We start from the raw sequence: 26383 nt of genomic DNA on the forward strand, positions 1-26383 counted from the left end.
GTTAAGGCAGTTGCAGGGTCTGTGGAGTTAATATACAATCTCTAAGAGCTGCACTCATATGACTGCTTTTAGCACAGAGTATCATCCTCATGCATCTAGGTGTTAATAGGGCGATATTAGCAGAATGCAACTGGGCACATTAAATGGCTGCTGATTGATGTATGATGTTGTTAAACATTAACAGGATTTCTGTTGGCACTGTCTGAAAGTGAATAAAGCTATGATTCCTTTAAATACAGCTTTTTGTTGACAGATGAGAGCCATTGTACAGCGCTATCTAAGTGCAAAGCTCAGGCTAAAGTAACCAGTGTTGGGTACCTTCTCCCGCAGATCCTGTTGTGTTGTCTCAAGCAGATATTCTATTTATAGGGTCAGACAGCAAATCCAACCTGACACCTCCAGCACAGCCAGTCACTTTCAGACATGCACACACAGATACACATGAACACAGATACATACACTCACATGTGACTCATATATATATATATATATATATATTATATTATATATACACACACACACGCATACACTCATGCACACACACATGTGCGCACATACTCTCACACACTTACATGCACACACACTTACATGCACACACACTTACATGCACACACACTTACATGCACTCACACATAGTCACACACACTTACATGCACACACACTCACATGCACTCACACATAGTCGCACACACACTTACATGCACTCACACATAGTCACACACACTTACATGCACACACACTTACATGCACTCACACATAGTCACACACACTTACATGCACTCACACAGTCACACACACTTACATGCACACACACTTACATGCACTCACACATAGTCACACACACTTACATGCACACACACTTACATGCACTCACACATAGTCACACACACTTACATGCACACACACTTACATGCACTCACACATAGTCACACACACTTACATGCACACACACTTACATGCACTCACACATAGTCACACACACTTACAAACACCTCACACATGGCATATTTTAACTTTTTTCCTGTGGATACCTTATTTACAATCCACTATCAAACTTCCAGTAATTTTTTAACACTTATTCCCGTTTGCTCTAGAACCCATGTTAGCCTGCGCTTCAATTACATTCATATTATTTTTAACAACCCTAAAGGATAGTCACCGAGCTGTATAAAACGCACACAACCGCCAACTTGATTTCTTCTAGTTTTCTTGTTTGTACAAATTAATAAGGAAAATGTTAGGATCTGAACTTTTTATTTGCATAGCTATGGCATATGCTAAAAACTGACACACTTCTAAGCATGCAACAATCTCTGATTAAAAAAAACACAGACTGTGCCAGTTAAATACCATCTGGATGAAGATCTGAAATGTGCCTTTGGCTGTCAGCTTGAACAGAATATTGCCATTTAAACTTGGATATGATTCTGCTTTTCATTCAGTTTATTAGAATACAAATCTCTAAATATAACCTTTTCTCTGCTTTTTTCTTTCTCTTCGTGTACATCATGTGCGGGAATGTGCTGCCGTATGCATAAACTCCTTGCTGTTACTAGGATATCTTACGTGATCTCTGTGCTGTCATATGATCTGCACGTTATCTTTCACCCTATTGCTCTTTCTTGTAAGTGGTGCAGCTGTGGTGTAGGGTTTTGTGCAGGATATATGAGTGCATCGAAGCGTTTAACAAATAATGGGGAGCCAAGCAGTTCGATACATCACAGGTATGCACTGTAGGCTGCCAGGTGTTATGGTACTAGAGAGGGAGGTTACTGATTATCAGATACTAACCTGCTACTATACAAACACATACAATATCCCTGATAACACAACTGTATTTATGTTTTGAGAATATCCAACCATCCCACAAACAACTATTTTAACCTACAAAGTCTTTTCTCAGTGAAGCAATTGTCTATGTCAATCATAGAATCTGTGCATCACCAGATTAACACATCAATGTAGAATCTGCCGTTATGTTGCTGTGACATAGTTACTACTGATATTACCTGATATGAAAAGTATGACAATTCAGTAATGAAAACTCCAACTAGAAAAACATGAAAAGCAGCAGTGTAACTCAGGAGGGTGCACGTGTCTGGGGTACTATATGTCTGCAGTTTTGCAAGAATATTAGCACTAGATAACAGCACTATTACCTGTCATGTAGTGCTACAGATACTACCTAGGTATCTCTATAACACATAATATTATACATTAGCAAGAGCACTAAATAACAGCACTATTACCTGTCATGTAGTGCTACAGATACTACCTAGGTATCGCTATAAAACACAATATTATACATTAGCAAGAGCACTAGATAACAGCACTATTACCTGTCATATAGTGCTACAGATACTACCTAGATATCTCTATAACACACAATATTATACATTAGCAAGAGCACTAGATAACAGCTCTATTACCTGTCATGTAGTGCTACGGATACTACCTAGGTATCTCTATAACACAATATTATACATTAGCAAGAGCACTAGATAACAACACTATTACCTGTCATGTAGTGTTACAGATACTACCTAGGTATCTCTATAACACAATATTATACATTAGCAAGAGCACTAGATAACAGCACTATTACCTGTCATGTAGTGCTACAGATACTACCTAGGTATCTCTATAACACACAATATTATATATTAGCAAGAGCACTAGATAACAGCACTATTACCTGTCATGTAGTGCTGCAGATATTACCTAGATATCTCTATAACACACAATATTATACATTAGCAAGAGCACTAGATAACAGCACTATTACCTGTCATGTAGTGCTACAGATACTACCTAGGTATCTCTATAACACATAATATTATACATTAGCAAGAGCACTAGATAACAGCACTATTACCTGTCATGTAGTGCTACAGATACTACCTAGGTATCTCTATAACACAATATTATACATTAGCAAGAGCACTAGATAACAGCACTATTACCTGTCATGTAGTGCTACAGATACTACCTAGGTATCTCTATAACACACATTATTATACAATAGCAAGAGCAATAGATAACAGCACTATTACCTGTCATGTAGTGCTACAGATACTACCTAGGTATCTCTATAACACACAATATTATACATTAGCAAGAGCACTAGATAACAGCACTATTACCTGTCATGTAGTGCTACAGATGCTACCTATGTATCTCTATAACACACAATATTATACATTAGCAAGATCACTAGATAACAGCACTATTACCTGTCATGTATTGCTACAGATACTCCCTAGGTATCTCTATAACACACAATATTATACATTAGCAAGAGCACTAGATAACAGCACTATTACCTGTCATGTAGTGCTACAGATACTACCTAGGTATCTCTATAACACACAATATTATACATTAGCAAGAGCACTAGATAACAACACTATTACCTGTCATGTAGCGCTACAGATGCTACCTAGGTATCTCTATAACACACAATATTATACATTAGCAAGAGCACTAGATAACAGCACTATTACCTGTCATGTAGTGCTACAGATACTACCTAGGTATCTCTATAGCACACAATATTATACATTAGCAAGAGCACTAGATAACAGCACTATTACCTGTCATGTAGTGCTACAGATACTACCTAGGTATCTCTATAACACAATATTATACATTAGCAAGAGCACTAGATAACAGCACTATTACCTGTCATGTAGTGCTACAGATACTACCTAGGTATCTCTATAACACACAATATTATACATTAGCAAGAGCACTAGATAACATCACTATTACCTGTCATGTAGTGCTACCGATACTACCTAGGTATCTCTATAACACAATATTATACATTAGCAAGAGCACTAGATAACAGCACTATTACCTGTCATGTAGTGCTACAGATACTACCTAGATATCTCTATAACACATAATATTATACATTAGCAAGAACACTAGATAACAGCACTATTACCTGTCATGTAGTGCTACAGATACTACCTGGGTATCTCTATAACACACAATATTATACATTAGCAAGAGCACTAGATAACAGCACTATTACCTGTCATGTAGTGCTACAGATACTACGTAGGTATCTCTATAACACAATATTATACATTAGCAAGAGCACTAGATAACAACACTATTACCTGTCATGTAGTGCTACAGATACTATCTAGGTATCGCTATAACACACACAATATTATACATTAGCAAGAGCACTAGATAACAGCACTATTACCTGTCATGTAGTGCTACAGATACTACCTAGGTATCTCTATAACACAATATTATAAATTAGCAAAAGCACTAGATAACAGCACTATTACCTGTCATGTAGTGCTAAGATACTACCTAGGTATCTCTATAACACAATATTATACATTAGCAAAAGCACTAGATAACAGCACTATTACCTGTCATGTAGTGCTACAGATACTACCTAGGTATCTCTATAACACACAATATTATACATTAGCAAGAGCACTAGATAACAGCACTATTACCTGTCATGTAGTGCTACAGATACTACCTAGGTATCTCTATAACACACAATATTATACATTAGCAAGAGTACTAGATAACAGCACTATTACCTGTCATGTAGTGCTACAGATACTACCTAGGTATCTCTATAACACACAATATTATACATTAGCAAAAGCACTAGATAACAGCACTATTACCTGTCATGTAGTGCTACAGATACTACCTAGGTATCTCTATAACACAATATTATACATTAGCAAGAGCACTAGATAACAGCACTATTACCTGTCATGTAGTGCTACAGATACTACCTAGGTATCTCTATAACACACAATATTATACATTAGCAAGAGCACTAGATAACAGCACTATTACCTGTCATGTAGTGCTACAGATACTACCTATGTATCGCTATAACACAATATTATACATTAGCAAGAGCACTAGATAACAGCACTATTACCTGTCATGTAGTGCTACAGATACTACCTAGGTATCTCTATAACACACAATATTATACATTAGCAAGAGCACTAGATAACAGCACAATTACCTGTCATGTATTGCTACAGATACTACCTAGGTATCTCTATAACACACAATATTATACATTAGCAAGAGCACTAGATAACAGCACTATTACCTGTCATGTAGTGCTACAGATACTACCTAGGTATCTCTATAACACAATATTATACATTAGCAAGAGCAATAGATAACAGCACTATTACCTGTCATGTAGTGCTACAGATACTACCTAGGTATCTCTATAACACAATATTATACATTAGCAAGAGCAATAGATAACAGCACTATTACCTGTCATGTAGTGCACCAGATACTACCTAGGTATCTCTATAACACACAATATTATACATTAGCAAGAGCACTAGATAACAGCACTATTACCTGTCATGTAGTGCTACAGATACTACCTAGGTATCTCTATAACACACAATATTATACATTAGCAAAAGCACTAGATAACAGCACTATTATCTGCCATGAAGTGCTACAGATACTACCTAGGTATCTCTATAACAGAATATTATACATTAGCAAGGGCACTAGATAACAGCACTATTACCTGTCATGTAGTGCTACAGATAATACCTAGGTATCTCTATAACACACAATATTATACATTAGCAAGAGCAATAGATAACAGCACTATTACCTGTCATGTAGTGCTACAGATACTACCTAGGTATCTCTATAACACACAATTTTATACATTAGCAAGAGCACTAGATTACAGCACTATTACCTGTCATGTAGTGCTACAGATACCACCTAGGTATCTCTATAACACAATATTATATATTAGCAAGAGCACTAGATAACAGCACTATTACCTGTCATGTAGTGCTACAGATACTACCTAGGTATCTCTATAACACAATATTATACATTAGCAAGAGCACTAAATCACAAAAGAAGTAAACTGTCCCTTTAAGTGTGTGTGTTGTTTTTCTATTTTATGCAAGTAAAACATTAATTTTAAAGCTTCACTATTTTAAATTTCCAAAACCAACAAAGAAATGCTCTACCACACAAGATCTATATCCTGCCCAAATCTAATACATTGGTAAATCTTTTCCTGCAGTTTTTCTCTCTCTCCACTAAAAAAAAACATAAAGTAGTAATATTTGGATTAGTGTTTGTATGATCATCATTGGCAGCACTACATTTTGATTAGTTGTTTTTTATGGTGTAAAAGCATAGAATGTAATAATTTTAAAGGGGTATTGTGGATCAATAAAATGGTCTAATTATTTATATTAGTTTTATAATTCAACAAACAATTGTCTCTAAATATGTGTTTAACCTCCACAAAAAAGGTTAAACAGTTATAACCCGCTCAGGAGTAGCAGTACAAAAGAACTCTTAAATTTCACTACATTCGATTATTGTTAATGTGTAAAGTGTCTATTTTGTGTTCCACAAGTACTTAAAGGGACACTAAACCCAAAATTTTTCTTTTAGGATTCAGGTAGAGAATACAATTTAAACAACTTTCCAGTTTACTTCTATTATCTAATTTGCTTAAAGGGACAGTCTAGGCCAAAATAAATTTTCATGATTCAGATAGAGCATATAATTTTAAACAATTTTCCAATTTACTTTTATCACCAATTTTGCTTTGTTCTCTTGTTATTCTTAGTTGAAAGCTTAGCCTAGGAGGTTCATATGCTAATTTCTTAGACCTTGAAGCCCACCTCTTTCAGATTGCATTTTAACAGTTTTTTTACCACTAGAGGGTGTTAGTTCACATATTTCATATAGATAACACTGTGGTCGTGCACGTGAAGTTATCTGGGAGCAGGCACTGATTGGCTAGACTGCAAGTCTGTCAAAAGAACTGAAAAAAGGGGCAGTTTGCAGAGGCTTAGATACAAGATAATCAAAGAGGTTAAAAGTATATTATTATAACTGTGTTGGTTATGCAAAACTGGGGAATGGGTAATAAAGGGATTATCTATCTTTTAAAACAATAACAATTCTGGTGTAGACTGTCCCTTTAATTCTTTAGATATCCTTGTTGAAGAAATAGCAATGTACATGGGTGAGCCAATCACATGAGGCATTATGTGCAGCCAGCAGCTACTGAACCTATCTAGATATGCTTTTCATCAAATTAGATAATAGATGAATATTAGAAAGTTGTTTAAAATGTCATGCTCTTTCTAAATAACGAAAGAAAGAAAATTGGTTTCATGCCCCTTTAAGCTAATTAAAGGGACATCTGATTGCTCAAATGCTGTTCTCTAATTTGTTAGTGTGTCATTTTTGCAATACTGGCCTTCTCTAACTACAAACTGGTTAAACACACAGGTAAAGCTATGCCTTTGTTCATTTGAATGAAACATGACAGTATTATTATTAAACCTTTAGTTTTCATGCTTTTCCTTTAGAATACATGATACTTGCTATCTCAGATCATTGTAACGTGCAGAAATACATTTACTGCTGCAGTCTAGTCGGGGTGGCGAACCAATGGTATGAGTGGCACTCATTTATTTGCTGTTATGGATTCAGTGTTCTCCACACATAATTCTTAAAAACTAAAAGAACCATTGTCCCTCAAGATGCTTTAGAATAAAAGACACACAAAAAGATCTAAAGCTGTTTAAAGGTCGTGTAACTTTCCGTTTCTGCATATTTTGACTTCCACTATTTGCGTTTATATTTATGCTCTAGTGCACTGGTTTTCAAACCATTCCTCAGGCTCCTTAACAGGCCAGGTTTTGAGGATATCTGAACTAGTGCACAGGTGAAATAATCAGCTGATCAGTAAACATGGTTATTTTACCTGCTCTCTTACAAGATAATCCTAAAATTCGGCCCTGTTAGGGAGGACAAGTTTGAAAACCAGTGCACTATAGAAATTAAAAGCAATTGAAGTTTGTTTCACTACTGTACCCATATTGGTGTGTGAAGAAGCTCTGGTAAGATTTAGCAAGTGCTCGGGAGGTTGGAACAACCTATTAAAGTGCTTATGCCATTGATCAGAAGACAGAGGGCACCTTTAAAAGATATTGAGAAGGGTTGAGGTAATGTGTTTCCTTATGGATGTGTGATTACCACACTGTTGCTTAAAGTGTTTAGAAGGATTTAAAAACAAAAAACCGAAAAACCCTTTTACCTCTCTCCAAAATTTGTGGAGGTTTGGGTGATCTTTTGAATAAGAATTTGTGTGAAACAAAGGAAGCTGAGTTTTTTTTTTTTTTAAATAATGTTCTGCAAGTTCCGGTCCCAAAAGCACAGTGTGTCGTATAACAGAGAAGTGCTTGTTTGTCCTACAAAGCATGATTGATCCGGTACCGTGTAATAGTCAGTGTGTGTGACAAGGAAGGAAAGAGGCAGAAAAACATTTGGATTTGTGTTCTGCTAAGAAAACATTCCCAAAACTAAAAGCCTTTTTGTGCCAGGGTGCCTGCTCTGGTTGCGATACATGACGACTCTGGCATACTCAGCTTGTCTTTTTTCCTAATACACGGTTTGGGTGGTGTTCAGGGGCCTCAAACTGTTCTTTTTTTATGGGAAGTTCTCTTTATTCAAAATGCTTTATCATTTGTTTTAGTTTATCCTTTTCTTTTTAAGATTAGCATAATGGTTCAAGAACACACACAGGTTATGGGAACAAATATGTTTAGCATAGTAACAATAATATAGAAGCTCCTGTTGCATGAAGTTGTTGCCATTGGTTTTAGTTAATCATTTTTTGTACTGAGAATGAGCGATCTTTAATGTTCCAAAATGTTTTTATTATACATCGCTAAATTGTTTTATTAAGCTATAAGCAGTAAAATAATCCCCCTAAACCAAAATCCATCTGCATATACATTTTTATTGTAATTCACCCACCATTAGATGATAGTGATAGGAAACCCCAAAAATGTTCTTTTGTGATTCAGACAGAACAGACCATTTTAAATAACTTCTTATTTACTTCTATATAAAATGTGCTTTCTTCCCATGATATAATGTGGCTGTGGTTTAGTGGTACTAGCTAAGACTGTGGTACTATCTGAGGCTGTGGTTTAGCGATAATGATAAACCAAAGACTGATAGACTACACCCTGCCATTTCTGTTTGAGGAGGATTCATCAGTTCAAGAAGAGTTTTGGCTCAGTTGAAGACGGGAGAGCTGCAGTCTCCAGATACGTCATTCTTAGTTTAGTGGTACTAGCTGAGGCTGTGGTGTAGCAGTACTAGCTGAGGCTGCGGTTTAGTGGTAATAGCTAAGACTGTGGTTTAGTGGTACTAGCTAAGGCTGTGGTTTAGCAGTACTAGCTGCGGCTGTGGTTTAGTGGTAATAGCTGAGGCTGGGGTTTAGTGGTAATAGCTAAGACTGTGGTTTAGTGGTACTAGCTAAGACTGTGGTTTAGCAGTACTAGCTGCGGCTGTGGTTTAGCGGTAATAGCTGAGGCTGGGGTTTAGCGGTAATAGCTGAGGCTGGGGTTTAGCGGTAATAGCTGAGGCTGTGGTTTAGCGGTAATAGCTGAGGCTGCGGTTTAGTGGTAATAGCTAAGACTGTGGTTTAGTGGTACTAGCTAAGACTGTGGTTTAGCAGTACTAGCTGCGGCTGTGGTTTAGCGGTAATAGCTGAGGCTGCGGTTTAGTGGTAATAGCTAAGACTGTGGTTTAGTGGTACTAGCTAAGACTGTGGTTTAGCAGTACTAGCTGCGGCTGTGGTTTAGCGGTAATAGCTGAGGCTGGGGTTTAGCGGTAATAGCTGAGGCTGGGGTTTAGCGGTAATAGCTGAGGCTGTGGTTTAGCGGTAATAGCTGAGGCTGTGGTTTAGAGGTAATAGCTGAGGCTGTGGTTTAGCGGTAATAGCTGAGCCTGTGGTTTAGCGGTAATAGCTGAGCCTGTGGTTTAGCGGTAATAGCTGAGGCTGTGGTTTAGCGGTACTAGCTGAGGCTGTGGTTTAGCGGTACTAGCTGAGGCTGTGGTTTAGCGGTACTAGCTGAGGCTGTGGTTTAGCGGTACTAGCTGAGGCTGTGGCTTAGCGGTACTAGCTGAAGCTGTGGTTTAGCGGTACTAGCTGAGGCTGTGGGTTAGAGGTACTAGCTGAGGCTGTGGGTTAGCGGTACTAGCTGAGGCTGTGGGTTAGCGGTACTAGCCGAGGCTGTGGTTTAGCGGTACTAGCCGAGGCTGGGGTTTAGCGGGACTAGCCGAGGCTGGGGTTTAGCGGGACTAGCCGAGGCTGGGGTTTAGCGGTACTAGCCGAGGCTGGGGTTTAGCGGTACTAGCCGAGGCTGTGGTTTAGCGGTACTAGCCGAGGCTGTGGTTTAGCGGTACTAGCCGAGGCTGTGGTTTAGCGGTACTAGCCGAGGCTGTGGTTTAGCGGTACTAGCCGAGGCTGTGGTTTAGCGGTACTAGCCGAGGCTTTGGTTTAGCGGTACTAGCCGAGGCTGTGGTTTAGCGGTACTAGCCGAGGCTGTGGTTTAGCGGTACTAGCCGAGGCTGTGGTTTAGCGGTACTAGCCGAGGCTGTGGTTTAGCGGTGCTAGCCGAGGCTGTGGTTTAGCGGTGCTAGCCGAGGCTGTGGTTTAGCGGTGCTAGCCGAGGCTGTGGTTTAGCGGTGCTAGCCGAGGCTGTGGTTTAGCGGTGCTAGCCGAGGCTGTGGTTTAGCGGTGCTAGCCGAGGCTGTGGTTTAGCGGTGCTAGCCGAGGCTGTGGTTTAGCGGTGCTAGCCGAGGCTGTGGTTTAGCGGTGCTAGCCGAGGCTGTGGTTTAGCGGTGCTAGCTGAGGCTGTGGTTTAGCGGTGCTAGCTGAGGCTGTGGTTTAGCGGTGCTAGCTGAGGCTGTGGTTTAGCGGTGCTAGCTGAGGCTGTGGTTTAGCGGTGCTAGCTGAGGCTGTGGTTTAGCGGTGCTAGCTGAGGCTGTGGTTTAGCGGTGCTAGTTGAGGGCTGTGGTTTAGCGGTGCTAGCTGAGTGCTGTGGTTTAGTGGGGGCTGTGGTTTAGCGGTAATGGCTGGGGTTTAGCGGTAATAGCTGAGGCTGTGGTTTAGCGGTGCTGGCTGAGGCTGTGGTTTAGCGGTGCTAGCTGAGGCTGTGGTTTAGCGGTGCTAGCTGAGGCTGGGGTTTAGCGGTGCTAGCTGAGGCTGGGGTTTAGCGGTGCTAGCTGAGGCTGGGGTTTAGCGGTGCTAGCTGAGGCTGGGGTTTAGCGGTGCTAGCTGAGGCTGTGGTTTAGCGGTGCTAGCTGAGGGCTGTGGTTTAGCGGTGCTAGCTGAGGGCTGTGGTTTAGCGGTGCTAGCTGAGGGCTGTGGTTTAGCGGTGCTAGCTGAGGGCTGTGGTTTAGCGGTGCTAGCTGAGGGCTGTGGTTTAGCGGTGCTAGCTGAGGGCTGTGGTTTAGCGGTACTAGCTGAGGCTGTGGTTTAGCGATACTAGCTAAGACTGTGGTTTAGCGATACTAGCTAAGACTGTGGTTTAGCGGTTCTAGCTAAGCTGTGGTTTAGTGGTACTAACTGAGACTGGTTTAATGGTGCTGAGGGCTGTGGTTTAGTGGTGCTAGCTGAGGGCTGTGGGTGAGAGCTGTGGTTTAGTGGTGCTAGCTAAGGGCTGTGGTTTAGTGGTGCTAGCTGAGGGCTGTGGGTGAGAGCAGTGGTTTAGTGGTGCTAGCTGAGGGCTGTGGTTTAGTGGTGCTAGCTGAGGGCTGTGGTTTCTCACGTCCTTTTCCACTTTGGTTTGGAACTCTCATTATATCTACTTTTATTTCCCCATATCATCTCTTGTGTCGTGTGTATGTCAACGCCCATAAACCCAAAGGAGCAGTTGTATATTAGAGCTGCTTCTGTTATTTTGACTAAATTGATTTGCCCTTGTCCTCAGACTCTGAAGCCAAAAGAGCTACAATAGCCCCAGTAACCTAGCTACATATAGTCACAACCCTATTATTTAGTCGTCAGGTGGTACCTCAATACTACTAGGTACTGACCCCTGGTATTCGCTGTAATGTTGTCTTCACTGCTGGCACTTTTGTTAGGTGAACAGACCATATGAGTCTTTAGAAAAAGACTAGGCAAATATAAACCAAGCAGATTGGTTTGTACAGTTTATTCGTTGTTCTTAGCTTGATCCATTTAAAAACGTTCAGAACTTCCTTATCATAAACTAAACAGCTTTTAGGTTCTACCCTTCCATTTGTACAGAGTATGTCGGAAGGCAGTTTTTCAGCATCTTAAAGAACACTTAAAGTGATGGTAACCTCTTCCCTTTATAAAATCAGATCCAGAAAGTTAGTGATATTTTAGATAGTTTAATTCATCATTTGTAATGAAGTTGACCTATAATTTACTTTTTAATATAGATATGAAATTCAAATACCCCACGCTCTGTCACCCACTTCAAAAGTCAATTTTCTGTGAGATAACGGCTTGAATTGTTCTCCAAACAGCATGGACTGCGGGGAAAAGAAATACACCCATATTGTAATATTTGAAGCTGGTTTCTCAGTAAATTATTGCAGTGCAATAAAACTCTGTGAAATAGATTCAGGTTTGGCATGAAATATCCAGCACTTTTTGGTTTGGGTGATCATTTTCCACTTTTTATTGTATAGTAACGCTAATTGACTTATTTACAGTAAAACTGCTCATATATGGAGTATTTTGACCTAATTTTTTAGTTTTTTTATTAAATGAGTAAAAAGGTATTTTCTGCATTGCATGTAAGAGAGGCCATTTAAAAAAGATATATATTTTTTGTAAAAAGAGGATTTAAAGGGACAGTGAACACAATTTTTTTCTTTCATGATTCAGATAAAGCATGACATTTTAAGCAACTTTCTAAATTTACTCCTATTATCAAATTTTCTTCATTCTCTTGGTATCTTTATTTGAAATGCAAGAATGTAAGTTTAGATACCGGCCCATTTTTGGTGAACAACCTGGGTTGTCCTTGCTGATTGGTGGATAAATTCATCCACCAATAAAAAAGCACTGTCCAGAGTCTGAACCAAAAAAAAAAAGCTTAAATGCCTTCTTTTTCAAATAAAGATAGCAAGAGAACGAAGAAAATTTGATAATAGGAGTAAATTAGAAAGTTGCTTAAAATTGCATGTTCTATCTGAATCACGAAAGAAAAAATTTGGGTTCGGTGTCCCTTTAACGTAACTTTCTTTGTGCAAATCTATTTTAACATGCTTGGGAGAATTTCAGAGTTTACTTTCCCTTTAAAAAAATCATTTTGAAGCCGAGTTAATGGGACAATGTTCTCAAAAATGTTCTATTTGTATGAAAGAGAAGCATTTTATCATTCAGATATCTCTAGCCTGGATAAATATAAAGTACAAGCTATTTAAGCATTAATTTATTTACCAGTAACTGTTGTGCACTTGCTATCAATGTAATTGGTGTAACGCTAAGTCCTGTTAATGCTCAGTTAGTGTTAGAAGGAATGACCTATTAACAAAAAGCTTTTACTACATTTTTATTATGTTGATTTTTTTTTTTTTTTATATAGATGCTTTGAGAGAAAATTGTGACTACAGTGTCCCTTTAATTGCGCAATCTACATATAAGCAAACAGTGCTGCAAATTGTTCTGTATTGTTACTATGAGAGAGTGCTGTGGTGGGAGACAGTGGTTGCATATTGTGGGAGACAGTGGTTGCATATTGTGGGAGACAGTGGTTGCATATTGTGGGAGACAGTGGTTGCATATTGTGGGAGACAGTGGTTGCATATTGTGGGAGACAGTGGTTGCATATTGTGGGAGACAGTGGTTGCATGTTGTGCGAGCCACTGGTTGGATGTTGTGCGAGACAGTGGTTACATATTGTGGGAGACAGTGGTTGCATATTGTGGGAGACAGTGGTTGCATATTGTGGGAGACAGTGGTTGCATGTTGTGCGAGCCACTGGTTGGATGTTGTGCGAGACAGTGGTTGCATATTGTGGGAGACGGTGGTTGCATATTGTGGGAGACAGTGGTTGCATATTGTGCGAGCCAGTGGTTGCATATTGTGGGAGACAGTGGTTGCATGTTGTGCGAGCCAGTGGTTGCATATTGTGGGAGACAGTGGTTACATGTTGTGGGAGACAGTGGTTGCATATTGTGGGAGACAGTGGTTACATGTTGTGGGAGACAGTGGTTGCATGTTGTGGGAGACAGTGGTTGCATGTTGTGGGAGACAGTGGTTGCATGTTGTGGGAGACAGTGGTTGCATGTTGTGGGGGAGACAGTGGTTGCATGTTGTGGGGGAGACAGTGGTTGCATGTTGTGGGGGAGACAGTGGTTGCATGTTGTGGGGGAGACAGTGGTTGCATGTTGTGGGGGAGACAGTGGTTGCATGTTGTGGGGGAGACGGTGGTTGCATGTTGTGGGGGAGACGGTGGTTGCATGTTGTGGGGGAGACAGTGGTTGCATGTTGTGGGGGAGACAGTGGTTGCATGTTGTGGGGGAGACAGTGGTTGCATGTTGTGGGGGAGACAGTGGTTGCATGTTGTGGGGGAGACGGTGGTTGCATGTTGTGTGCGAGGCGGTGGTTGCCTGTTGTGCGAGGCGGTGGAATGTGAATTTGAATGTTCCATAATTATCTGAGGTCATATAGAGCCTGAAATATACCCTCTCACGCTAAGGGTCACTGATGATTTTCTTGCAGTACATAACATGCAGCTTGGTCTGTCTTAACGTATCTGCCATGAAAGTTTTGGTTACTTAATAATGAATGTAAACTACTCTGATAAATCTGCAGATAATTATGTTTAAATCATTTGTAACCGAAAGATTCCATAGCGAACTAGGGCTCCACTCTGTTAAATAGCATCAAGTGGGAAGAAAGAATATTTAAATTTTGCTAACAGAATAGCTGTACAAACTGCTTTAGTGCTTCATCTGGATAAATGCAGCTACAATTTTTTCCTATTCTGCGTTCCTGAGAGCACAGTGAGTTTAGCTGCACTATGGGAGAGAAATCCGAATCTTTGTGATGTCTGTAATAAAGCACACGCTTTCCTTCTGTTTGTTTACACAGCCACTGTATCCACCAGATCCTCGAGAGCGTTAACCACATTCATCAGCACGATATTGTTCACCGGGACCTGAAGGTAATCTGTCGTTGTGCTTTAATGTTTCTGAGCTTGATCATCATCATTTATTTTTGTAAAGGGACAAATAAATATATTATAAACCATACTCTCTAACATGGAGTTATTGTAAACATGAATACATTTGTGTATCTTACAAATTCCTACTGCTGGCTTTTCTCCTTTCAGAGCGCTGTGTCGCTGACATGGGTGCTAATTTGAAGTTTACTGCACCAGACATCACATTGTGTCTTTTTCATCAGCGCACAAATATGTGCTGCGCACATTAGATGAGAACATTGTCCAGGGATGCTGTGTACACTGAATTAAAGGGACAGTCTACTCCAGAATTTTTATTGTATAAAAAGATAGATAATCCTTTTATTACCTATTCCCCAGTTTTGTACAAACAACACGGTTATATTTGTATTTAAGTTCTTTTTACAGACTTGAATTTTAGCCAATCAGTGCTGACTCCTAGGTAAACTTACAGGAATGAGCAGAATGTTATCTATAAAACACACATGAACTAGTGCTGTCTAGCTGTGGGAAAACTTTCCAAATGCACTGAGATAAGAGGTAGCCTTAGAAATTAGCATATGAGCCCACCTAGGTTTAGCTTTCAACAAAGAATACCAAGAGAACAAAGCAAATTTAATGATAAAAGTAAATTGGAAAGTTTTTTTTTTTAAATTACATGTTCTCTGTGATTCATGACAGTTTAATTTTGACTTGACTGTGCCTTTAAGTCTGTTAATGCAGAAATAGCCAGGTGTTTGTGACACAAATGTGGTACATGGATATTTATTTCTAAAGACACGATGAGTCCACAGATCATCTAATTACTATTGGGAATATCACTCCTGCCCAGCAGGAGGCGGCAAAGAGCAACACAGCAAAACTGTTAAATATCACCTCCCTTCCCTCCAACCCCAGTCATTCTCTTTGCCTACGTTAGAGCAAGGAAGTGGTAAAGTTAGGTGTTAGAAAAGATTCTTCAAGCATTCAAAATTGAAGCTTCTGTGGAACAGATTTGCTGCAACTTGATCCTCTCTTCACACTTTCAAAATTCTATAAATGTGATACTTTTGCCTCGGCTGAGGCTGCTTTTGGGAGAAAGGTTTTTAAAGCAGTGGTGCCTTCAGTTAAGGTTCCATGTCTTGTCCCTCCCTTATCCCTCCCTTATCATCTGTGTACTCTAGCTTAAGCATTGATTCCCAATAGTAATTAGATGATCCGTGGACTCATCGTGTCATTAGAAAGAAAACAAAATTTATGCTTATCTGATGAATTTCTTTCTTTCTTGACACGATGAGTCCACGGCCCGCCCTGTTCTTTAGACTGGTTGTTGGTATGTTATAAACCTCAGGCACCTCTGCACCTTGTTGATTCCTTTCTCTCCTTTACTTCGGTCGAATGACTGGGGTTGGAGGGAAGGGAGGAGATATTTAACAGCTTTGCTGTGGTGCTCTTTGTCGCCTCCTGCTGGGCAGGAGTGATATTCCCAATAGTAATTCAATGATACATGGATTCACCATGTAAAGAAAGAAATACATTTATCAGGTAAGCATAAATTTTGTTTTTGCACTGAATATTTACTAATGTTCTATGCGCAACAATGCAAACATTAGACAGTTTAGGGAAAAATGTGTTTATAGAGATGATGAAATTATTCAGTACGTCTAGCGTATTCCTAATGACGCTTGTTTTATTTTGTATGATGCTTTCGCCCCTGTGTGATTAGCAAATGTAAGACCTTAAGCAGTGTTGTGAAAATCTGCATAGTAAAGAAATGCTTTAATAACAAAAAACTTTATTTTATCAGCACAGTTTGCAGGATTTGTTTCATTGTGTAGTATTTCTGCTATATGCAGTCAGGCTCAGGCACGCTGTACCACACAGGTTGTGTACGTGAAGACGAGCCACATCCTCTCTTGTGGGGACACGTCAAAATCGTTTATGGTAAATCACAGTAAAGTCCTGCAATTTTAGTAACACTTCTGCATTATAATTTGTTTTAAATCCATTTAAAGAAACCTTAAACTCAGAAGTTAACCATATTCATTTATTCACTTAAAGTGAATGTCAATTTTGATGCTAAAGTGCACGGTTTTTAAAAATTCGATTAAAAACAGGGGCACTTTAATTTCACTCCTGTTGTGAAAAAAAAACTTACCTTTTAATCTTCACAGCAGCTCCAGCTTCCTCCACCTGTCGCAAAGCCTCTTCCTGGGTCTAAAATGAGGAATACGGCTTCCTCCAATCACGGCGTTTAATCAGACACTGATTCCCCCGGGGGGGAAGCTGTGATTGGAGGATGACCTATCCATCATTTCTGACGTCAGAAATGGCTTGCAACAACCGGAGGAAGCTGGAGCTGCTGTCAAGTTTAAAATGTAAGTTTTTTTCGCAACAGGAGTGAAATGTAAATTTTGATGAATTAAAGTGCCCCTGTTTGTAATCAAATTTTTAAAAATCGGGCACTTTAACATCAAAATTGACATTCACTTTAATGAAAATGAAACCTTGCAATATGCACTTTCTTTATTTTACCAGCACTTGCTTTTTGTGCGTCCTACACTCGTCAGTGAAGCATTCTATAACTTTCCCTTTAATTAATAACTTTGCGTGTATACTATCCCTTTAAACGGCAGATATACGAATTTCCTGGGTTTCCTTTCTTTTTTGCTGAAAACGATCTTTAAAATGGTTAAACACAGTTAATAGTCAAAAATCCCAAAATTTGTCTTTCGTGATTCAGATAGAACATACAATTTTAAATAACTTTCCAAATTACTTCTATCAAATGTTTCATTCTCTCGGTATTCTTTGTTAAAGGAGCAACACACTACTGGGAACTAGCTGAGCACATTGGTTGAGCCAATGACAAGAGGCATATGCGTTCACCCCCCCAATCAGCAGCTAGCTCCCAGTAGTGCATACCTGCTCCTTAGCCTACCTCGGTATGTTTATTAAAGTGATAGTAAAGTCCAAATTAAACTGTCATGATTCAGATGGGGCATGTAATTTTAAACAACTTTCGAATTTACTTTTATCATCAAATTTGATTTGTTCTCTTATTGTTGTTAGTTGAAAGCTAAATCTAGGTAGGCTCATATGCTAATTTATAAGCTCTTGAAGGCCGCCTCTCAACTTAATGCATTTGACAGTTTTTCACAACTAGAGGGCGTTAGTTCATGTGTTTCATATAGATAACACTGTGCTCATGCACGTGAAGTTATTTAAGAGTCAGCACTAATTGCCTGAAATCCAAGTCTGTCAGAAGATCTGAGATAAGGAGGCAGTCTGCAGAGGCTTAGATACAAGGTAATCACAGAGGTAAAAAGTATATTAATATAACAGTGTTGGTTATGCAAAACTGGGGAATGGTAAATAAAGGGATTATCTATCTTTGTAAACGATTACATTTTTGGTGTTTACTATCCCTTTAAGGATACCAAGAGGACAAAGGGAATTGGAAAGTTGTATCAAATTACATTTTCTTTCTGAATCATGAAAATTTAATTTTGACTTTACTGCCCCTTTAAAGTCAGCTCTGGAACTGCTATACCCTATTGGTCTGTAGCTGAACATGATCATTAAGCCAATCAGGAGAGGCCTACATGCATTTCTGCCATTCAATGGCTGTGTTCAGCTTAGATTTGCAGAGACCAGTATAGATCAATACTTCGTTGTAAACAGATGGCACTGCAGCACTCGGTACTGACTGCATTATACAAACCTGTTTAACTTATAAAGTTTTTGTAAAATACATTTCTTTCGTCTGTTCCTCTGAGAATTCTGCACTTCCTGTGTTAGTTTAATAAGTGAGCGCTCCTTCTACTTTTGCTGTGTTCATTTTAGCTATTTGAATAATCTACTGCTGGTTTACAGCTGCCCAGTGGGTGCCTTATTCTGCGACATAGCTGCTAGCTCCAGATTTGTATTCTAGTTAGTTTATAATACATCGAAATACATTTCGCAGCAATAAAATCTAAGGTATGTTTTAGCCGTCACATTTTATTTGTGCCCGGCTTTACAATATCATTTGTCAGCGTTCCTTTAAGTAGTCCTGGAATGAGTACCGCTGATTTACAGCACTGTAAACATGTTGAGATCCACATTCCTGAAAGCTCTACAGGTCATGAGAGAGAACGTGACAAATCAGTACAGCTGAGGTCAGTCTTGTGCATGAGCACAGTGCGCTCAGCTTGCTGCCAGAGATTTAATGAATACCACCGTGGAGTCTGCCGGACATTACTTCCTACATCTACAGCTTCGCCTCACCCTAATGTCTGTATTAGAGCGGAGTCTCACCCAGGCTTAGGTCTCACAGTATTAGTGTTAAAGACATTAGTTTAAATCTTTAACTCTTCTTTAAGTACTTTACCCTTTTGTAACACAACTCATCCATAAATATCTGGTTCCTCATTTCAGCCTGGGGAGTATACACATCACCTCTCTTTAGGACAGTATACTGTAACATTGTTTTTCCCTTAATGTGTTTACAATGACTTGTTATACCAGCTGCAGAGTATAAATGCACCAGAAATGACTTCTTTATGTTTAATTTCCTGTATGAAATAGTTGGTTTGTTATTTGACACCAAAATTCATCAAAATGGGTTGAGCTTGCAGATCTCCTTATGTTATCACTTTCTCTACACACAAATGCTTATATCTGTTTGTATACCAAATCCCAATACGATTCTATAAAGCTCTCTGGGCTGGCGAGATTCTATAAGATGTCTCATCAGTATTATGAGGTCACTCAGGGGTTGTTTTAAAAGCAATTTGTACCATGGGAGCTGTGGTAACCATTAAGGGGCGTTCACTAATATGCTTTATATTAAGGAGAGACATTTACTTTACAATTCAGGGCTCAGTAAATTAAGCTGATGATTTCTCTCCATGTTAGGTTTTTTTGAGAATCGGGCCCTTAGAGAGAACCATTGGAAATTACATAGGAGTGCAATTTCTTCTGCTGACTGTTTACACAGCTTTTTTATACCCTATCTTAAGTATAAAAACTTTCAGTATAGATAGGGATACCACGGGCAAATTCAGCTATTTCAATTGATAATATAAAGGTAAAGGAGCTATTTGGAAAGAATTTAATACACTCCAGCAGGTAAAATAGATAATTTGGAACAAATTAATGGGTAGAAACATTTAGGGTACACTGCCCTTTTAAAGGGGCAGTCAACACCAGAATTTTTGCTGTTTTAAAAGATAGATACTCCCTTAATTATCAATTCCCCAGTTTTGCATAATCAACACAGTTATAAATATACATGTTTTACCTCTGTAATTACTTTGTATCTAAGCCTCAGCAGATTGCCCCCTTATTTCAGTTCTTTTGACAGACTTGCAGTTTAGCCAATCAGAGCTGTCTCCATGGTAAATTCACGTGCATGAGCTCAATGTTATCTATATGAAACACGTGAACTAATGCCCTCTAGTGGTGAAAAACTATCAAAATGCATTTAGATTAGAGGCAGCCTTTAAGGTCTAAGAAATTAGCATATGAACCTCCTAGGTTTAGCCCTATTTGAAACATGAAAGGTTTTTTTGGACTTGACTGTCCCTTTAAGTCTTCCTTTGTGGTTTCCCTTTGTGGTTTAGCTGCTGAACTTTAAAGTGAAGGTAAAGTTACCTGGTTGTCAATCTAGACTAACATTCTTTGTCCCAAATCAATATGAGTTTCATTCATATTTTTTTTTTAATATTAGTGTAAATAAAGTTATAGCCGTAATAAATCAATTTTTAAAGGTCCGCAAATTCAACCAGTTTTTTTTTTTTTTTTTTTTGTGTTGATCACGTTTTCCAAAGATCCAATTGAAAATCTGACCATTAGGCGGCCGTCACGCTACGTCATCCGCCTCCTTGTTGATCTGGGCATGCGCTATTCTTTTTTACTTCATCTCATAATCCATGCGGACGCTCGTTTCGTGCTTGCGTATTCGTTTTCTATAGCAATACCCCTAATACGTCATTGGCTTTTGCGGACGGCTCCGATACTGACAAGTGCAGTAGAGAGAGAAATAGCCAATTTGTGCATGCGCATTTAAACGGAGCATCGTGAATGCGCTTTTAAGATACGTATAGACCGCTCTATATGTCACAGCACAGAAAAGCAGGAAATAGAGGTTGAATTAGCATCGAAACGGTAGAGAAATATATATATGTATAAAGTCAGAAAATGTTACTTATGTATTGAAAAAAAACTTAGCGATTAGCTTATTGTAATATTATCTAATGCATTGATGTCTTCACAATGACTTTAACTTGCATTCATACAGTTAAGCAGTGCTGCATTAGCAAAGACAGATTTTTTTCTGCATAGCAGCATTATCATCTTGTTACACATAAGCCTCTTGTGGTTATCATATGACAGGCAAGGAACCCAATAGCTATGGAGTGGGCCTGTTACTCACATAAGGGTGGGATTCTGTATTTTACGGCGCCATCCAGTGTCTCTGTTGGATAACTGCTGCCTAGTGAGGCAAACGTGTCATTAGTTATAACACACGGTTTTTGTGCAGATTGTCACTTCTGCAGTTGTCTGTTACTACAGTATTTCTAGATGTCAGAATCTGCCACCAGTCTGCATTTTAAGACTTTTGACTTAAAGGGATATTAAACTGAATATGATTGTAATATAACACAATTATGTGTATTTAAGAATAGCAACATACTTTCATTATTTATTTTGTCACCATTTCCTGTGATTTAACGCTGAAAGTTGGTTTTCTAAATTCCACTGTGTTTCTATATAGTAATGACACCAACATGTTTTAGCTTACGTTTCCCCTTATCTTTCCTACTGAGGACATTTAGGGACAGATATAAATCAGGCAAAAAAAGAGGCTGTCCAAACAAGGATGTGTTGAACATAAGATTATCTAAAATGGTTTGCCAACCAGAGATAAATAGAAATTTAGTTGAAACATGGTGGGTGCCCATTACTTTATAGACACTAAAGTACTTTATTGAATCTGAACCTTTATTTTCAATATTCAAACAACTAATATAATTGTAAAAATCTAAATCATATTCTAAGCTTAAGCTTTGCTTTGAATACATCATGTCTAGCACGTATAATTTTATATCCCTTTAAGGACAGGTGAATGCAATTGCTACAATATATTAAAATCGAATCTGTGAATGGATCAGGAAGAAAGGGTTAACCATTCTGATTGCCTGTAAAACACCTGTTAGTCTGTATCGCTTGTGACTTGCTTGTTACCCTTCTGCTCTGAATATACCGATGTGCTGCAGTAAAATATAAACAAATCTTCTGTTCTGTATTTCAGCGATATTATAGTATTTCCAAAAAATAATCGTTTCAACCCATTCTCTTTTCTGCAGCCTGAGAACTTATTATTGGCCAGTAAAAGCAAGGGGGCTGCAGTGAAATTGGCAGACTTTGGCCTGGCCATAGAAGTCCAGGGTGACCAACAGGCTTGGTTTGGTAAGTGTTCTGTGGTGTCTCTAACCAGACTAGTGAACCACCAGTTCTTGCTCACTTGCTTTGTGTAGAATCTATTAATGAATCAGGACTATGTATTTAGCTGTATCGTCTCCATCTTATCCTCTTCCTCGCTGCAAGAGATAAATAGCTAGTTGTAGATATTATATAAAGTAAAAGGTTCTGCATAGGGAATGCACACACAAGACTTAAAGGACCATAAAATACAGTAGAATTGCATAATCAACAAATGCATAATAATGCACTTACTCTGAATTTCAATTGAGTAGTAGATTTTTTTCTGAAAATTTGAAATTTTCTTCCATTTCCATGCCCCCTGTGTCATGTGGCAGCCATCAGCCAATCATTTGCTTATATACGTACACTGTCAACCCTTGTGCACACTGGTGCCTCAAAGTCTGCATATAAAAAGAATGTACAATCTGATAATGGAAATTAACAGTAAAGTTTTTTTTTTTTTAATCTCATATTTGTCTTAAATTAATGTTTTTTTATTGACTTTAGTGTTTCTTTAAGACGGCAATAAACCGCAATTAACTTTCTCAATATCACTATTTAAATACACACATAACTTACAACTGCCCCTCATTCTTTGGGAATATCACTGGTTGTGAGGTTTGTCCCTCCCCCAGCTCCTTGGTGTCCTGCTTTTTAAGGGACTGGTCAAGCCCTGCCCAGACACACCCACAGGACCACAAAAGCACCCCAGGCAATCTGTTTTCCCGCCCATCCACAGGTACCCTGCCCCTCCTACACACAGCCCTAACCTTAAATTTCCAGTGGGTCACTGCCCACAAGCTTTTAGCCTCTCAGATCCTAGAAATCACTCCTATTAATTTTTCTTTGTTATTTTTATTTATCTTTATTTGAAAAGCAAGAATGTATTCTTAGCCACCAATCAGCAAGCGCTACCCATGTGCTGAACCAAAAATTGTCTGACTCCTAACCTTACATTTCTGCTTTTTCAAATAAAGATAGCTAGAGAACAAAGTAAAATTGATAATAGAAGTAATTGCTTAAAATCGCATGCTCTATCTGCATCATGGAATTAGAAAAATTTGGGTTCTGTATCCCTTTAAAATACACAAACACAATTCAAAAGTAACACATGGCTTATCCCTTATCAGAGCAAATACAATACTTTATTAGATGTTCACTCAGCTTGTGCATCTATCTGGGACATCTCTGCTGCAAAAGTGTTTGTGTTTCATTACAGCAAAAATCATTGTTTTGGATAATGTTCTAATATGTTTCATGAGAAAGATTTGTGTATTTGCAACAAATATCTACTTTTTAATGAGTGTTATTGCTGCAGTATTTGGCACAGTGTTGATGTGTTACTGCAGCAGTATTTTGCACAGTGTTAATGTGTTATTGCTGCAGTATTTTGCACAGTGTTAATGTGTTATTGCTGCAGTATGTTGCACAGTGTTAATGTGTTATTGCTGCAGTATTTTGCACAGTGTTAATGTGTTATTGCTGCAGTATTTTGCACAGTGTTAATGTGTTATTGCTGCAGTATGTTGCACAGTGTTAATGTGTTATTGTTGCAGTATTTTGCACAGTGTTAATGTGTTATTGCTGCAGTATTTTGCACAGTGTTAATGTGTTATTGCTGCAGTATTTTGCACAGTGTTAATGTGTTTTCCTTGCTCTATAGGGTTTGCAGGTACACCTGGGTACCTCTCTCCAGAGGTGTTAAGAAAAGATCCTTATGGGAAACCAGTAGATATATGGGCATGTGGTAAGTTGTATTATTCATTGCAGCTGAAGAGTTAAACTATGTGGTATTTCATAGTTTGCAGCCAGGGCCAATTAATAATTGCAATTTTATATATACATATTTTTTTAGGTGTGATTCTGTATATATTACTAGTGGGATATCCTCCTTTCTGGGATGAAGATCAGCATAAACTCTATCAACAGATCAAAGCTGGAGCATATGATGTAAGTAAAAGCAATGCGGTGTATTTCTTATCTGATCTCACGTGTAGACGTGAGCCAGTTCAGTAATTGATCCTCGCAAACAATATGAGCACTCAAAGAAATATGATTGGCAGTGATTACTGGAAGCCAGAGAGGTTTTCAGTGTGTTTAAATGAATAGCTGTAATAACTAAAAAAAAACATGCAAAAAGTCTAACTAGCTGTGATTAGTAACTGAGATAATTGTTTAAATGAAACACAGTTACTTTTTCTAGATAATAGTTCTCTCTCGTAGCACCTGGTATATTAGACACATGACAAGAAAGGAAAGGGTTTTTCATCTATTGTGCATTTCCAATCAGAATTGTGTAACATTCAGGCTTTTTATCCCAGTGTGTTATTACCAAAACATATCTGATAATGTATTTATCATAATCTTTATCTTTACCTAATGTTCTGAGAATTTTAAAGAAATGTTACGAGTGCATTGAATGATTAAAATGATTTTCAGAATTTAGAATCCGTTTTTTCTGGAAAGAACAAGACCTTTTGTAAATCTAGTTGGGACATCTCTAACATAAGCATTTACAATTGCATGCCTAATATAACTGTTGTATACTTTATACAAGGGTTTGCCATGTTCTGTTCTCCATTATAGTTTCCATCACCTGAGTGGGACACGGTTACTCCTGAAGCAAAGAATTTGATCAATCAAATGCTGACCATAAACCCAGCAAGGCGCATCACCGCAGACCAGGCTTTGAAGCACCCATGGGTCTGTGTAAGTATCAAAAACAGGGTTTAAAACTTTATTTATATTGAATAAAATTATAACAAGAAGTACATAAATATATATGACATTAAAACTACTAAGCATTAGTCATAAAGACACATTTCTATAACCTCTACTTAATGGTTAAAGTTAATGCCTGAATTTGAAAATAAAACAAAATTATGACAATCAGACTATTAATCCAACCAACCAAATATATTCTAATATGTCAAGGGGAAAGGTTATATGTATAGGAGATTATTTTATATGCCTGTTAAGGAAAACTGTAGTTTTGTTAGTTTCCAAAAAAAAAATCTGTAGCTTAATGCCACATGAGATAGGCAGACAGAAACACCTCAGAATTTTCTGTACCACCTTCCCTTGTATAAACCCCTCTTCTTGACAGATTCACTTATTTTCTCCTTGTTTGGTGTCTGGGTATCATGAGCAGTTGCTCTGCTCCAGCCTAAAGTGCCTGTTTATACAGATAAAGAAAGAAGATTTTAACCCATTTAGGTTAGGCTTACTGTTAATCCAAGCTTCTGACATATGAGGGCTGTTTGTGGCCAGTCTAGAACCCAACATACAAGATTATATATGAGTTAGTTGCCAAAGGTCTTCGTAGTGTAGAAATTAATGAAGTTGAATTTTGAGTGCAATGTCCATGTTTTGCAATTCATATGAACACATTGTAGATATATTTTGCCTGAAAAAGTTATGAAGTAAAAACAGAATTTATGTTTACCTGATAAATTACTTTCTCCAACGGTGTGTCCGGTCCACGGCGTCATCCTTACTTGTGGGATATTCTCTTCCCCAACAGGAAATGGCAAAGAGCCCAGCAAAGCTGGTCACATGATCCCTCCTAGGCTCCGCCTACCCCAGTCATTCGACCGACGTTAAGGAGGAATATTTGCATAGGAGAAACCATATGTTACCGTGGTGACTGTAGTTAAAGAAAATAAATTATCAGACCTGATTAAAAAAACCAGGGCGGGCCGTGGACCGGACACACCGTTGGAGAAAGTAATTTATCAGGTAAACATAAATTCTGTTTTCTCCAACATAGGTGTGTCCGGTCCACGGCGTCATCCTTACTTGTGGGAACCAATACCAAAGCTTTAGGACACGGATGAAGGGAGGGAGCAAATCAGGTCACCTAAATGGAAGGCACCACGGCTTGCAAAACCTTTCTC

The 26383-nt window shown here is 38.6% G+C and overlaps 1 protein-coding gene across 22 annotated transcripts in view; it reads left to right on the top strand.

Moving 5' to 3' along the window:
- The window catches only part of CAMK2G (calcium/calmodulin dependent protein kinase II gamma), a 397374-nt gene that overhangs the window by 275532 nt on the left and 95459 nt on the right, over positions 1 to 26383 (top strand). For 21 of the 22 annotated variants that reach the window (XM_053691980.1, XM_053691976.1, XM_053691982.1 and 18 more), the window contains 5 exons: positions 14948 to 15020; positions 22370 to 22472; positions 24151 to 24234; positions 24343 to 24437; positions 25074 to 25196. In XM_053691980.1, the coding sequence (XP_053547955.1) occupies positions 14948 to 15020; positions 22370 to 22472; positions 24151 to 24234; positions 24343 to 24437; positions 25074 to 25196 (478 nt within the window). Of the gene's footprint in view, positions 1 to 1503; positions 1725 to 14947; positions 15021 to 22369; positions 22473 to 24150; positions 24235 to 24342; positions 24438 to 25073; positions 25197 to 26383 lie in introns of those variants that run through there. The other variant, XM_053691985.1, reaches the window with a different exon arrangement.

This window comes from Bombina bombina, chromosome 9 (genome assembly GCF_027579735.1).
Source record: "Bombina bombina isolate aBomBom1 chromosome 9, aBomBom1.pri, whole genome shotgun sequence".
In the NCBI taxonomy this organism is placed as follows: domain Eukaryota; kingdom Metazoa; phylum Chordata; class Amphibia; order Anura; family Bombinatoridae; genus Bombina; species Bombina bombina.